At 50.5% G+C, this 13,024-nt stretch overlaps 1 protein-coding gene across 7 annotated transcripts in view; it reads right to left on the bottom strand.

The window, feature by feature from the left end:
* Positions 1-13,024, bottom strand: part of SERAC1 (serine active site containing 1) — a 38,756-nt gene that overhangs the window by 14,919 nt on the left and 10,813 nt on the right. For 4 of the 7 annotated variants that reach the window (XM_060205268.1, XM_060205270.1, XM_060205271.1 and 1 more), the window contains 6 exons: positions 11,693-11,782; positions 8,208-8,339; positions 5,410-5,531; positions 4,493-4,621; positions 1,899-2,012; positions 307-469 (listed from right to left, as the gene is read on the bottom strand). In XM_060205268.1, the coding sequence (XP_060061251.1) occupies positions 307-469; positions 1,899-2,012; positions 4,493-4,621; positions 5,410-5,531; positions 8,208-8,339; positions 11,693-11,782 (750 nt within the window). Of the gene's footprint in view, positions 1-306; positions 470-1,898; positions 2,013-4,492; positions 4,622-5,409; positions 5,532-8,207; positions 8,340-11,692; positions 11,832-13,024 lie in introns of all 7 variants that reach the window. The other 3 variants (XM_060205272.1, XM_060205273.1, XM_060205269.1) reach the window with 2 other exon arrangements.

Genomic DNA, 13,024 nt, shown 5'->3' with positions numbered 1-13,024 from the left:
TAGGTGGGGGAGGGAGCTCAGGTGTCACTTTCTTTTCGTTTTAAAAATATTATTTATTTATCTTGGATACAGACAGAGAGGAACTGACAGGGGAGGGAGCGATAGAGAGGGAGAGAGACAGACAGACACCTGCAGCTCTGTTTCACCACTTTAAAAGCTTTCCAACTGCAGGTGGGGGCTAAAGCTTGAACCCGGGTCCCTGCAGGTGCCAGCCCTGATGAGGCAGCAGACAAGAGCCCAAGTCCGGGGTGGGCGTGGGGCGGTGGGGGTGGGCGTGGGGCGCAGGCCTGGCGGGCTCGCTCTCACCTGAGCCGGCAATGGCGCCGTGCAGGCGCTCGTTCAAGGCCATGTTGCCCACGATGCGCAGGATGTTCCGCTGGACCTTGGGGCAGTTTCTGTGCATCTGGTACAGCCGCTGCAGCAGCTGCAGGCCCCCATTCGCCTCGATCTGGTCACAGTGCGTGGGGATCTGGCACGGTACGCGAGCGCAGCTCAGTCTGCAGCCAGTGTCACCGGCGAAGCCCAGAGCTGCGGCCGGTGCTTCTGACAGCTGTGCTCTGCCAGCCCCTCGGCCGCGCTGGGGTCTGTTGTGACCCCGCACCTCCGTCTGGCACACGGTGGTTTCAGATTCTACTGCGTGGTCGGAGCTGGCCTCCCAATGCCTCTCCAGCCTGGGGGAGCCCCAGCTGACCCCACGCTGGACACACAGCACATGTTACTTCTGTCGCGGAGCACCCAGAGGTGGGCAGCTTCTGTGGCCCAGAGCGTCAGTCCATCCTTCCTTCCCACCATCACCCTCCCTCCCATTCAGGATGGACACGTGGCATCCTGTTTTCTTTTTTATTTTAAGATGTGTATTTAATATATGGGGGAGGGGAGCAGAGAAAATATCACTCTGGCACATGTGATGCTGGCTATTGCCTACCTATGGGATGGGCCAGAAACTTGTTAGAACAAGGCTGGGGAGGTAGTACAGCGGGTTAACTGCACATGGCGCAAAGCGCAAGGACCGGTGTAAGGATCCTGGTTCGAGCCCCCGGCTCTCCACCTGCAGGGGAGTCGCTTCACAGGCGGTGAAGCACGTCTGCAGGTGTCTTTCTCTCCCCCTCTCTCCTCCTCTCTCCATTTCTCTCTGGCCTATCCAATAATGACAATATTAATGACAATAATAATAACTACAACAATAAAAGAAAAGAAGAGCAACAAAAGGATAAATAAATATAAAGAAAAAAAAAAAGAACAAGGCTTAAAGAGAAACATCAAGAGGGCCGGGTGGTGTGGTGCACCGGTTAAGTGCACACACTTACCTTGTGCAAGAACCTGGCTTCAAGCCCTCGCTCCCCACCTGCAGGGGGTCTGCTTCAGGAGCACTGAAACAGGTCTGCAGGGGTCTCTCTTTCTCTCTCCCTCTCTACCTCCCTTCCTCTTTCAACTTCTCTCTGTCCTGTCAAATAAAACAAGAAAGAAAGAAAAAAAAAATCATACAGAAAAAGTGGCCACCAGGAGTGGTGGATTTGTAGTGCTGGCACCGAACCCCAGCTATAACCCTGGGGGCAATGAAAGAAAAAGTAAACTAGAGGCCAGGCAGTGGTGCCCTGGCTGAGTGCACACATTACAGTGTGCAAGGACTCAAGTTCGAGCCCCCCATCCCTACCCACAGAGGGAAAGCTTTGTGAGTGGTGAAGCAGGGCTATAGGTGTCTGTCTGTCTGTCTCTCTATCACCCCCTTCCCTCTTGATTTCTGACTGTCTATATACAATAAATAAATAAAGATTAAAAAACTTTTTTAAAAAGTAAACTACAATCCTATATTATCTTATAATCTTGTAGATCACTGTATTAAATGACTAGTAAGCAATATTTTCAAAAGTGAACCACATGTTGAAAAGGCAAGTTACCTCCGAATGCCTTATAATCGCTTCTAAACAGAACATCTCCACTGTAGCCGAAGGAACTTCTCCAAAACTCTCAGCGTAGGGAAGTCCATTTCCTCCGAAACACCACAAGCCACCCTGGAAGATAGTTATGCTGTTTACTGAAAAAAGACACTGTTTGTTTTTTTTTTTTTGACACAAACAATCTCTGCACTACATATAATACTAGAGACAACTAGGCTGTTATCTCTAATCTCTGTCAAAACACTTCTTGTCATCGCTGGAATTTCAGGCTGACTTTTCCAGCTAACGAAAGAAGACAGAGACAGAGAAAGGAGGGGAGGAAGCCCCAGCACAGGAACTCTCTCCGTGCAGTGTGCATGGCAAAGCAGGCTCACTGTCGTGGGGAGCCATCTTGATGGTCCTTAGAATATTCTGGAAGCGTAGAGGGAAGTCTGGTTCTGCAAACTGATGCCTGCAGGAATTAAAAGCCTGGTATGTATTCCCATAAGAGAGCAGCCTTTGAGTTTGCATTCTTTCCTCTCTGTCCTCACCCCAAAGTCCTCTAACCTGGAGACTTCACACACAATTCTCCATCCAGAAATTTCAGGGGAGGAAAAAAAAAAAAAAAGGAAACCCAGAAATATTTGCTGAATGGGGGGTCAGAGAGGTGCTTCAGCAGTAAGCCATAGGCCTTGTAACCTTGTGACCCTGGGTTCAATTCCTGGTATAATATGAGAATTACAGACAGGATGGTGGGGGTCTCATGGATGGAAGGGCAGTGCTGTGGTGTGTGTATTTCTCAGTCTCAGGAAAAAAATACATAAAAGTTGGCCCAGGGAGTGGCTCAGTGGAAGGGGACATGCTTCTGATCACAGACTTCCTGACACTTGTTATTAGAAATCCCTGGCTTATCTCTGCGTTTGTAAAGTATATGTTGTTTGTCTGCCAGGTACGTTCCTCTGACTAGGAAAATACCGTGAGGCCTGTTTTTTCAGGCTGTGTCCCTTACCACAAGAATCCTGCTCTAAGGCAAAGTCTGGCTCTGTCAGATTTTACTAGCCCACAAGAGAGTAGAAGGCTGCATTGCCACAGCGATCACCTGACTCTGACATCTGGCTGCTGCCCTGAGGGTCTGAAGACTGTGCTGGAATAAACTCAGTATCTTTTAAATATATATATATATATAATTTATTTATTTATTTATTATCAGATAGAGACAGGGAGAAATTGAGATGGAGGGGGAGATAGAGGGATAGAGACAGAGAGACGCCTGTAGACCTGCTTCACCACTCGTGAAGCTTCTCCCCTGCAGGTAGGGACCAGGGGCTCGAACCTGGGTCCTTGTACACTGTGGGATCCTTCTGCCGGTCTTTGCGCTATGTTACCACCGAACTCCCAGACAATGGAACTTTTAAACACCCTTTCCCTGATGTTTCCCCCTTGGACGTGTACTCTGACCTTTCTCCGTATGGTGTGTAGCCACTTACCTGGACATTTTACTTCTGATGTCTGTTTTACTTAAAAAACATTGTGGAAGTCGGGCAGTAATGCAGAGGGTTAAGTACAGGTGGTGCAAAGCGCAAAGACCGAGGTAAGGATCCTGCTTTGAGCCCCCGGCTCCCCACCTGCGGGGGGGGGGTGGTCTGCTTCACAAGCGGTGAAGGTCTGCAGGTGTCTATCTTTCTATCCCCCTCCTCTCTCCATTTCTCTCTGTCCTATCCAACAAAAACAACCATAACAACAAGAGCAACAAGGGCAACAAAAATGGGGGAAAAATGGCCTCCAGGAGCATCAGATTTGCACTGTAGGCACTGAGCCCCAGCAATAACCCTGGAGTGTTGTTTTCGATGGGTTATGTTGTTTTCAATGGGCTGGCTTCACGGGCGGGTAACAGATGACCAGGGACTCATGGCTGGGTTGTACGCAGTATCTCTTTATTCATGCAGGACGCAGCACAATCTAAGACGAGCTAAGCTAAACTCAAGGTACAGTACTGTAAAACTCACAATGCTGTCTTTATATATACTTGCCAAGTAAGGTGGAAACAGGATGTGACATAGAGAGGGTGGAGAGAAAAGTGACTGGTGAAAATCAAGAGTGTGACAAAGAGGGGGCAGATTAGGCGAGAATCCTATCACTGAACCACAAATGCCCTGGAGGGAGGGTGGAACTTGTTAACAGTGGTTATGTAAATAGAATGAAGTGGTTATGTAAATAGAATAGTGTTAAGCAGGGGGGATTTAAACCAAATGAAACAGAAGGGGGTCTCATGCATACCAACACTGGAGGCAAAAAATAAAAACTTAAAAAAAAAATGGTTAATCTTCCTTGATCCTTCTTGATATTATGTTATGTAGTTTTACAAACAAATACTCGTGGAAGATTGGGGTAGGGCCCACATTTGACACTGCCCCAGCTCGGGATGTCCTGTGTGTGTCCCCATCTGATCTGCTGCATAGGGGCTGACTGTGGTCACTTCTCGCCACCTGGGATGCATCTCATCTCAGAGCCCTGGCCACTGGCTAAGGCTCCCCACCCACGGAATCGCTATACCGCTTGCACGTGCAGCCCCAGGGCTTTGAGCCGGCACTGCACTTGCAGGCGCGAGGACTGACCTTCTGGGCAGCCAGGCTCTGGCCACTCTCGCTCAGCGCCAGCGACGTGAAGTACTGGGCGCACTCGTCCAGCTCCGTCTGTGGCAACAAGGACAGCAGCTGCCTGAGCTCCTCTTCCAGGCTGGAGTCCTACACACGGGAGCAAGGCACAGCGCCGCCATCAGAGCCCGCACAGCCACTGCCGGCTGGCCGGCACCAGTCAGCGCCTGCTTTTCCCTGTGGAAGACAGTCTCCCACCCACGAACACGTAGCCACTTAACTGACAACCCCAGCCCTCCCCAGGGGCCCCTAGTCTGAAGGGGTTGCTGCAAAAACAACGTCATGTCAGGCCTCACAATTATACCCCCCCTACCCCCAAAGCTGGCTTTTAGAAGGAACAAGCTAGAACTGGGACACTGATCACCGGGACACACAGGGCCTGCTCTAAGGTGGCCCTGGGGGGTGAGAAGGACACGGTGACTGAGAGATGCACCAGCAGTACTGGGGCAAAACGGGGCCTCTGCCTCCCACCGGGCGGCATTCCATGGCATCTGGGAACATCTGGGGCTGTCACAGCCCGGCGCCCAGAGGTCAGGGGGTGCCCCAGCACACCCGAACAACACAAGGGACAGCTGCCAGCAACAGGATGGCACAAGGGGTTAAACTGTGGATGCCGACATGTGATCAGACTACACCGTGAGGCCCGTACTCCCAGTGTTCCTGCCCCCAAGTCCACCCCAAAGGCGAAAGAGTGGGCAGGGATCAGTATGGGAAGCCCTCTGTGTGAAAATGGACACTTCCGGTTTATGCTCCGTTCACCTGCTACCGGGACGTGAGCTGTCCCGAGAACCCGACGGGTGTTTCTGTGCCCATGGGGAAGGTCACGCAGTAAACTGGCTTGTGTGTGTGTGTGTGTGTGGGGGGGGGGTGTTACTTACTTCTTTTAAAGCAGGTAAAGGAGGTGGTGGGAGGAAGAAGCGAAGATCAGTCTCCTTGCTCCGCGCCAAACCAATGAGGGTCCTCAGATCCGCGGCCTGGGCCACGACCCTGTACTGGTAATCTGGAGGGAAGGCCCCGTGTCAGCGGGCACAGTGAGGGGCACGCGGACAGGCTACTGCAGGTTCTCTGCTTTGCTGGCCCCGAGTTTGTGCCCGTGTATTCCCTGAGCTGTTCCCTCCCACCACAATGCCCGCGCTCAGGACCCCCTTAGCTAAGAGCCTGCTGCTTCTGCGTACAGCATGGTCTGACCAACCTTAGTGAGAAGAAACAACGACAAAGTCAGCCTCAACTGGGAGAAAGTGGCAGGTGAACTCAACCTCTTAGAAAGATGGTTTCACTGTGGTCTGGGAAGTGGCGCAATGGATAAAGCATTGGACTCTCAACCATGAGGTCCCGAGTTCAACCCCCAGCAGCACATGTACCAGAGAGATGTCTGGCTCTTTCTCTCTCCTCCTATCTTTCTCATGTAAATAATAAATTCTAAAAAAGAAAAAAAAGATTACTTCAGTGCAAGAAAACTATTGGGTTGCCTTTCAAAAAACCTTAGCCTGTCTGTACGAAGCCTACCATGCCCTGGGAAGAACTGGACAGAGCTCTGGCTGAGGCCCTGGGTGCATGGACAGTCCACTCATCCACAAGGTGGGACAGTGGTTTGGGCGCTCATTCTGGGTGGCGTGGGAGCCGCTGCGTTCCTGCTCCTCGTTCAGACTGAATGCTGGTGCCCCCCACCCCAACTCCCATGTTGAATCCTAACCCACAAGTCATGGGATATGGAAGTGAGGCCTTTGGGAGGTGGCTAGGTCTGGGGGACGGTGGGAGGGGACGTCATGTCCTTCCTTGTTAAAGAGACCCCACTGAGCATCATGTCCCCTGCCACGTGAGGACACAGAGAAAAAGTGGCCAGCTATGGGCAGGAAGGAGGTCCTGGCTACACACCACTCTGCTGCCTCTCGAGAGACAGCCCCTCAGGGACTGAAGAGGCAGCTGGATGGTGGGCTCAGTGGATGTCTGCTAAAGCGGTTCACAGACTAAGACATGTATAAGAAAAAATATGTCAAAAGGGGGCCGGGGAGTTGGGCAGGTTAAGCGCAGGTGGCGCAAAGCACAAGGACTGGGGTAAGGATCCTGATTTGAGCCCCCGGCTCCCCACCTGCAGGGAAGTCGCTTCATAGGCGGTGAAGCAGGTCTGCAGGTGTCTGTCTTTCTCTCCCCCTCTCTGTCTTCCCCTCCTCTCTCCATTTCTCTCTGTCCAACAATGACAACATCAATAAAAAAAAAAGGGCGGGGATCGGGCGGTAGCACAATGGGTTAAGCGCATATAGCGCAAAGCACAAAGACCGGCAGAAGGATCCCGGTTTGAGCCCCCGGCTCCCCACCTGCAGGGAAGTCGCTTCACAGGTGGTGAAGCAGGTCTGCTGGTGTCTGTCTTTCTCTCCCCCTCTCTGTCTTCCCCTCCCCTCTCCATTTCTCTGTCCTATCGAATGACATCAACAACAACAATAACCACAACAAAGACAACAAAAGGGGGAAAATATGGCCTCCTGGAGCAGTGGATTCATGGTGCAGGCACTGAGTCCCAGCAATCACCCTGGAGGCAAAAAAAAATAAAAAGGGCAACAAAAGGGAATAAAAAAAAGGGGGCTTGGTGGTGGTGCACATATCACTAAGTGCAAGGCTCTGGGTTCGAGCTCCCCCCACCCCTGCTCCCTTCCTGCTTCACAAGCAGTGACGCAGCAGTGCACCAGGTGGAGCTCCAAGGACAGCGGAGTGGTGATTGGTGTTTTGGTCTCTCCCTCGCTCTGGGGGAGAAGGAGGGGGGAGCATGAAGACTAGAAAACTGGGCTGGGGAGGCTGCTCAGCGTCATGCCACAGGAGGCCCCGAGACCCTCAAATGATACATTAGAAAAGCAGACGTCGGGAGTCGGGCGGTAGCACAGCGGGTTAAGCGCAGGTGGTGCAAAGCGCAAGGACCAGCGTAAGGACCCCGGTTCGAGCCCCCGGCTCCCCACCTGCAGGGGAGTCGCTTCACAGGCGGTGAAGCAGGTCTGCAGGTGTCTGTCTTTCTCTCCCCTCTGTCTTCCCTCCGCTCTCCATTTCTCTCTGTCCTATCCAACAATGACAACAATAATAACTACAACAATAAAATAACAAGGGCAGGGAAATAAATATTAAAAAAAAAAAAAAGAAAAGCAGACGTCTAGGGGCCGGCTGGTAGTGCAGCGGGTTAAGTGCACAGGGCGCGAGGCAAGGATCGGTGTGTTCAAGCCCCCGGCTCCCACCTGCAGGGGGGGGTCACTTCATAGGCAGTGAAGCAGGTCTGCAGGTGTCTATTTTTCTCTCTCCCTCTGTCTACCCTCCTCTCTGTCCTATCCAACAACATCAGCAATAACACCAAAAACAACAGCAAGGGCAACAAACATGGGAAAAATGGCCTCCAAGAGCAGTGGATTCATAGTGTAGGCATCGAGCCCCAGTGATAACCCTGGAGGCAAAAAAAGAAAGAAAAGTAGACATCTTCAAAGCTTGGTGTTTTCAAACGGATCTGCCAGAAGTGGCCAGCTCAGCTCCAGGCTATTTTGCAAACACATCTGACCATGCCAGCCAACCTGCTACTTTCTCTGTCCCCCGTCTCTTTAAGGAGCGGGAAACTGTCCACACTGAGGCAGCCGGAGTCCCCTCTCCTCCTGTCAGGGGCCAGGAGCGGGCGAGGGCATGGGGTGGCTACAGTGTTCCTTACCGTGCCAGTGGTGGGCCTGGGACAGATCCTGCACGGCCTGCAGCCTCGCCTCCCTGCAGTCCTCCCGGCTCTGCCGCAGGAGCAGCCACACGGAGCACTCGTGGTCCTCCACGTCCACTGTGCTGAAGGGGCCTGTGCGGGAGGAGGCCAGGACACAGGCGGCCCCCGTGAGTGGCGCCATCAGCTGCCAGCTGCCCCTGCGAGTCCCAGAGGTGGCTCGGGGACCTGGGCTAGGAGCCAACCCTCGGTCAGCTCTTCTGTTCTGTGTACTGCGCTGTCCCACTGGGGTCAGGGAGCCCCTTTGTTCCTCTTTTCTCTTTAGAAAGTGGGGAGTCGGGCGGTAGCGCAGCGGGTTAAGCACAGGCGGCGCAAAGCACAAGACCAGAGTAAGGATCCCGGTTCAAGCCCCCGGCTCCCCACCTGCAGGGGAGTCGCTTCACAGGCGATGAAGCAGGTCTGCAGGGGTCTAGCTTTCTCTCCCCCTCTGTCTTCCCCTCCTCTCTCCATTTCTCTGTCCTATCCAACAACGAGGACATCATCATCAACAGCAACAATAATAACTACAACAATAAAAAAGAGCAACAAAAGGGAATAAATACTTAATAATAAAAAAAAAGAAAAATATTGGGGCTGGGCAGTGAGTAGTGTACCTGTTTAAGTGCACGTGTTACCATGCACGAGGATGAGGACTCAAACCCCCCTCCTCCCTTGGTCCCCACCTGCAGGGAGAAAGCTTCATGATCGGTAAAACAGGGTTGCAGGTGTCTCTCTGTCTTTCCCTCTCTATCCCCATCCCCTTCCAGATTCTCTGTTCTATCTTAATAAAATTAAGTTGTTGTTGTTTTTTTTTTTTAAAGATCAGATATATGGAATGAAAGACCTAATTATATCCACAACCTCTGCATTTTATTTAATAATTGCCTTTCTTTTCTGTCAGCAGGGTCATCACTGGGGCTCAGTGTCATTATTTATCTACCTAATCATGCGAGGGTTTTTTTTAATTTAACTTTTTATTTATAAAAAGGAAACATTGACAAAACCATAGGATAAGAGGCGTACAACTTCACACAGTTCCCACCACCAGACTTCTGTATCCCATTCCCTCCCGATAGCTTTCCTATTCTTTAACCCTCTGGGAGTATGGACTCAAGATCACTGTGGGATGCAGAAGGTTGAAGGTCTGGCTTCTGGAATTGCTTCCCTGCTGAACATGGGCGTTGATAGATGCATGCGAGGGTTGTTTTCTAAACTGAGAAAGGAGGCTACAGGTAAGCTATTTCACCCTTTTCAAAGTTCAATTTGCATCTAATTTTAACCCACATTTTTCTATGTAATCACAAGTGCATTCTAATACCCAAGATTGCTAACAGAGATCTGTTTATTGCTGGGGCTTGGTGCCTGCCCTACAGGTCCCCTGCTTCGGGGCTGGGTGGTGGTGCCTCTGGTTGAGCGCACATGTTACAATGTGCAAGGACCCAGGTTTGATCCCCCGGTCCCCATCTGCAAGGGGAAAGCTTTATGAGTGGTGAAGCAGGGCTGCAGGTGTCTCTCTGTCTCTCTCCCTTCCTACCCTCCCCCTTCCCTCTCAATTTCTGGTTGTCTCTATCCAATAAATAAATGAAGATTTAAAAAAAAAAATCAATGAGATGCCCTGCTTCCATGACCATTTTTTCCCATTTTATTGAATAGGACAGAGAGAAATTGAGCGGAGAGGAGAGTATAGAGAGGAGGAGAGAAAGAAGAGGCACCTACAGACCTGTTTTACTGCCAGTCCCTGTTCAGGGCGCCATTTGCCGGGCTGGCTTCGCGGGCGGGAGAGAGACGACCAGGGACTCATGGCTGAGCTGGGAACGCAGTTCAATCTTTATTGACGAGCGGGGATGCAGTTCAGCAGTCTAATCTCATCTAAATCTCTCTTCATTAGAAAGCCCTGTCTTTTATATCTCCTGAGGCGGAAGTGTCAGGAAGAGGAAGTACGCAGGATAGGGGGTGGGGAAAAGGAAAATAGCGGCGAACCAGTGGGGATCAAACCAATGAAAACAATGATTATGTAAATAGACTACAATGTCAAGCAATGCAACAGAAGGGGTCTCAGAAGCAGAATTTAGAAGCATACCAACACTTTACCATTTTGAAATGTGCCCCCTGCAGGTGGGGAGAGAGCCAGGGTCTCAAACCAGATTCCTTGTGCAGGTCTTTGTAATTCTTACTATGAATTACTTTGTAATTCTTACTATGTGCACTCAACCCGGTGCACCACCACCCGACCCCCTCTAACAAAAAACTTTACAGTAATCTAAAACCCAGTCTGATACATATTCAAATTTCAATTATTCTAAAAAAAAAAAAACTTCATTATTTTTTTAGGGTTTGTTTTTAGCTGATAGGACAGGGAGAACTTGAGATGGAAGGGGGATAGGACCTGGGCTGTGCATGTGGCGAGGCAGGCACCCTGCCCACTGAGCTCTCTCCCCTGCTCTCAGAGCTATACTTTGATGCCATGTTCTCATTTAGAAAAAAACATGGTTGTGACTGTCTAGCCATGCTTCTCCTTCTCTAATTTCAATTACTTTCTATCTGACTTATCTATTCTTTACTGGCTCTGGCTGATGGTGGTGCTGGGGACTGGACGTAGGAGGTCAGAGCAACAGACAGCAGAGGCTTTTGCAGAACCACCACGCTTTCTTCCCAGCCCGCCTGACCATATTTACATACTGACATCCTCAGGCTCGGAGGGTATATTCATTCTCAGTCTTTCTTTACTAGAACCAAAAATACTTCCATAAAGATGGGTGGAGTTAAGCAAGCAATCCCAAAAGTGATGCTCTTAAAAATTAAATACAAGGTGGGGGGAGATAGCATAATGCTTCTGCAAAAGGGTTTTTATGTCTGCGGTTGCAAAGCCCCAGTTTCAATCCCCCGGACCACCATAAACCAGAACTGAACAGTGCTATAAGAAAGAAAAAAGGGGGGAGCTAGCAGTCATGCTCTGGATAGTAAGGCACAGGCTCAAGCCCCCAGCTCCCATCCGCAGGGGGGAGGCTTCACAAGCGGTGAAGCAGGGCTACAATGAGTTTCTGTCTTGCCCTCTCTATCCCCTTGCCTTTCCATTTCTGTCTCTATCAAGTTAAAAAATAAATTAAATTAAAGGTTGTCAGGAGTGGTGGCTTTGTTGTGCAGATGCCAAGTCCCTGGCATAACTCTGGTGGTAGTTAGGAAGGAAGGAAGGGAGGGAAGAAGGGAGGGAGGGAAGGGAGGGAAGGAAGAAGGGAAGGAGGAAGGAAATAAGGGAGAGAGAGAGAGAAAGGAAGAAAGAGAGAAAGGAAAGGAAATAAGTAAAATAAAATCAGGCCAAGAGAATAATGTTCCCTGATTTTCTACAGCTGTAACAGACATTCGGGTGAGGAGTGGAGAAATGTCAAGTTGCTCATGAAATAACTTTCAGATTAGTTACAAAGATTTCAAGTTAAAGGTCTGAAACTCACCAGAAAATGGACTCCGAAATATCTTGGCTGATGTTACTAGTATTTTCCTTAATGCTTTGTGGAGTTCTTTTCTTGCTTGGTAAGCAATTCCTAAAACGGTCACAAACTTAAATGAGACGCCACGCGCTGTGCTCCAGTACTGCAGAGACAAATATCTAAGCTCAAGGCCAGCCTTTTTTTTTTTTTTTCAAAAAGGGATTAAAGAGTCACACCTTTCTATTGTAAAATATACCCAACAGCCAATAGAAAATAGTATCCAGCAGTATCAAAGTTACTAAAACTATCAGGAGAACTGAAGAGTTCCAGACCCCAAGCAAAAGCCACTCTGAGTCAGGGAAGAAGGGAAAACAGACAGACTGACTAAAGCTAACAACATCCTCAGTGGGGCTGCATGGTGGCGCACCTGGTTAAGCACATTACCTTGTGCAAGGACCCAAGTTCAAGTCCTCGCTCCCCATCTGAAGGGCGGGAAGTTTCAGGAGTTATGAATCAAGTACCGCAGGTCTCTCTCCGTCTCCCTATCACACCCTCCCCACTCAAGTTCTCTCTGTCCTGCCAAAATAAAGAAGGGGAAAAATGGCTAGTGGGAAGAGATGAATTAGTTAAGTAGGCACTGAACCCCAGTAATAACCCTGGTGGCTAAAAAAAAAAAAAAAACGCAAGCTGGCAATATCCGCATGCAACAGGACTAGTGACAGTCAGGCAAAGGACCCCTAAAATAGCTCCTCTGCAGCTGTACCTTGGAGATGACTTGGCACTGCGATTAAGCCCCGTGATGTAGGGGAGTCCTAAGTGGCAGAACTGGTGCCCACAGCATAAAAGCTCACTCAAGTGTGGGTGAGCCCATGAGGAATGTCGACAGGACACATGGGTGAGCTGTCTGTCCGCAGAGCTGCAGAGCACAGCCCGCTGGGGCTGGGGGGCTCGCAGTGGTGCCCCGCACACGTGCTGTTCTGGCCGACGGCGCGGGAACGAGCAGCTCTGACTGGTCAGTCAGGTGCAGTGACTCACCGGGCTGGCCCGTCTCGATGACAGAGTTCTGCTCTAGAATCTCAAGTCCACAAGGCAAGCATCTGGTGATGGTGAGGTTTCCAGATGCGTAGGAGGCAGTGCTCCAATGAGTAGAGACAGGTTCCCCAGCCTCCGTGAGGGATATTTGCTTTTTCTTTGGCCCCAGCATTGTCATTAGGGCTCTGTGCCTCCAAGACTCCCATTTTTGAGAGAGAGAGAGAGAGAGAGACAGAGAGGAGGAGAGAGACCTGCAGCACTGCCCCACTGCTCATCAAACTTCCCTTCTGGCGGTGGGGTCTGGGGGCTTGAACCCGGAACCTC

The sequence above is a fragment of the Erinaceus europaeus genome, chromosome 13 (genome assembly GCF_950295315.1).
Source record: "Erinaceus europaeus chromosome 13, mEriEur2.1, whole genome shotgun sequence".
Classification (NCBI taxonomy): Eukaryota; Metazoa; Chordata; class Mammalia; order Eulipotyphla; family Erinaceidae; genus Erinaceus; species Erinaceus europaeus.
This window is presented reverse-complemented; position numbering and strand designations above follow the sequence as displayed.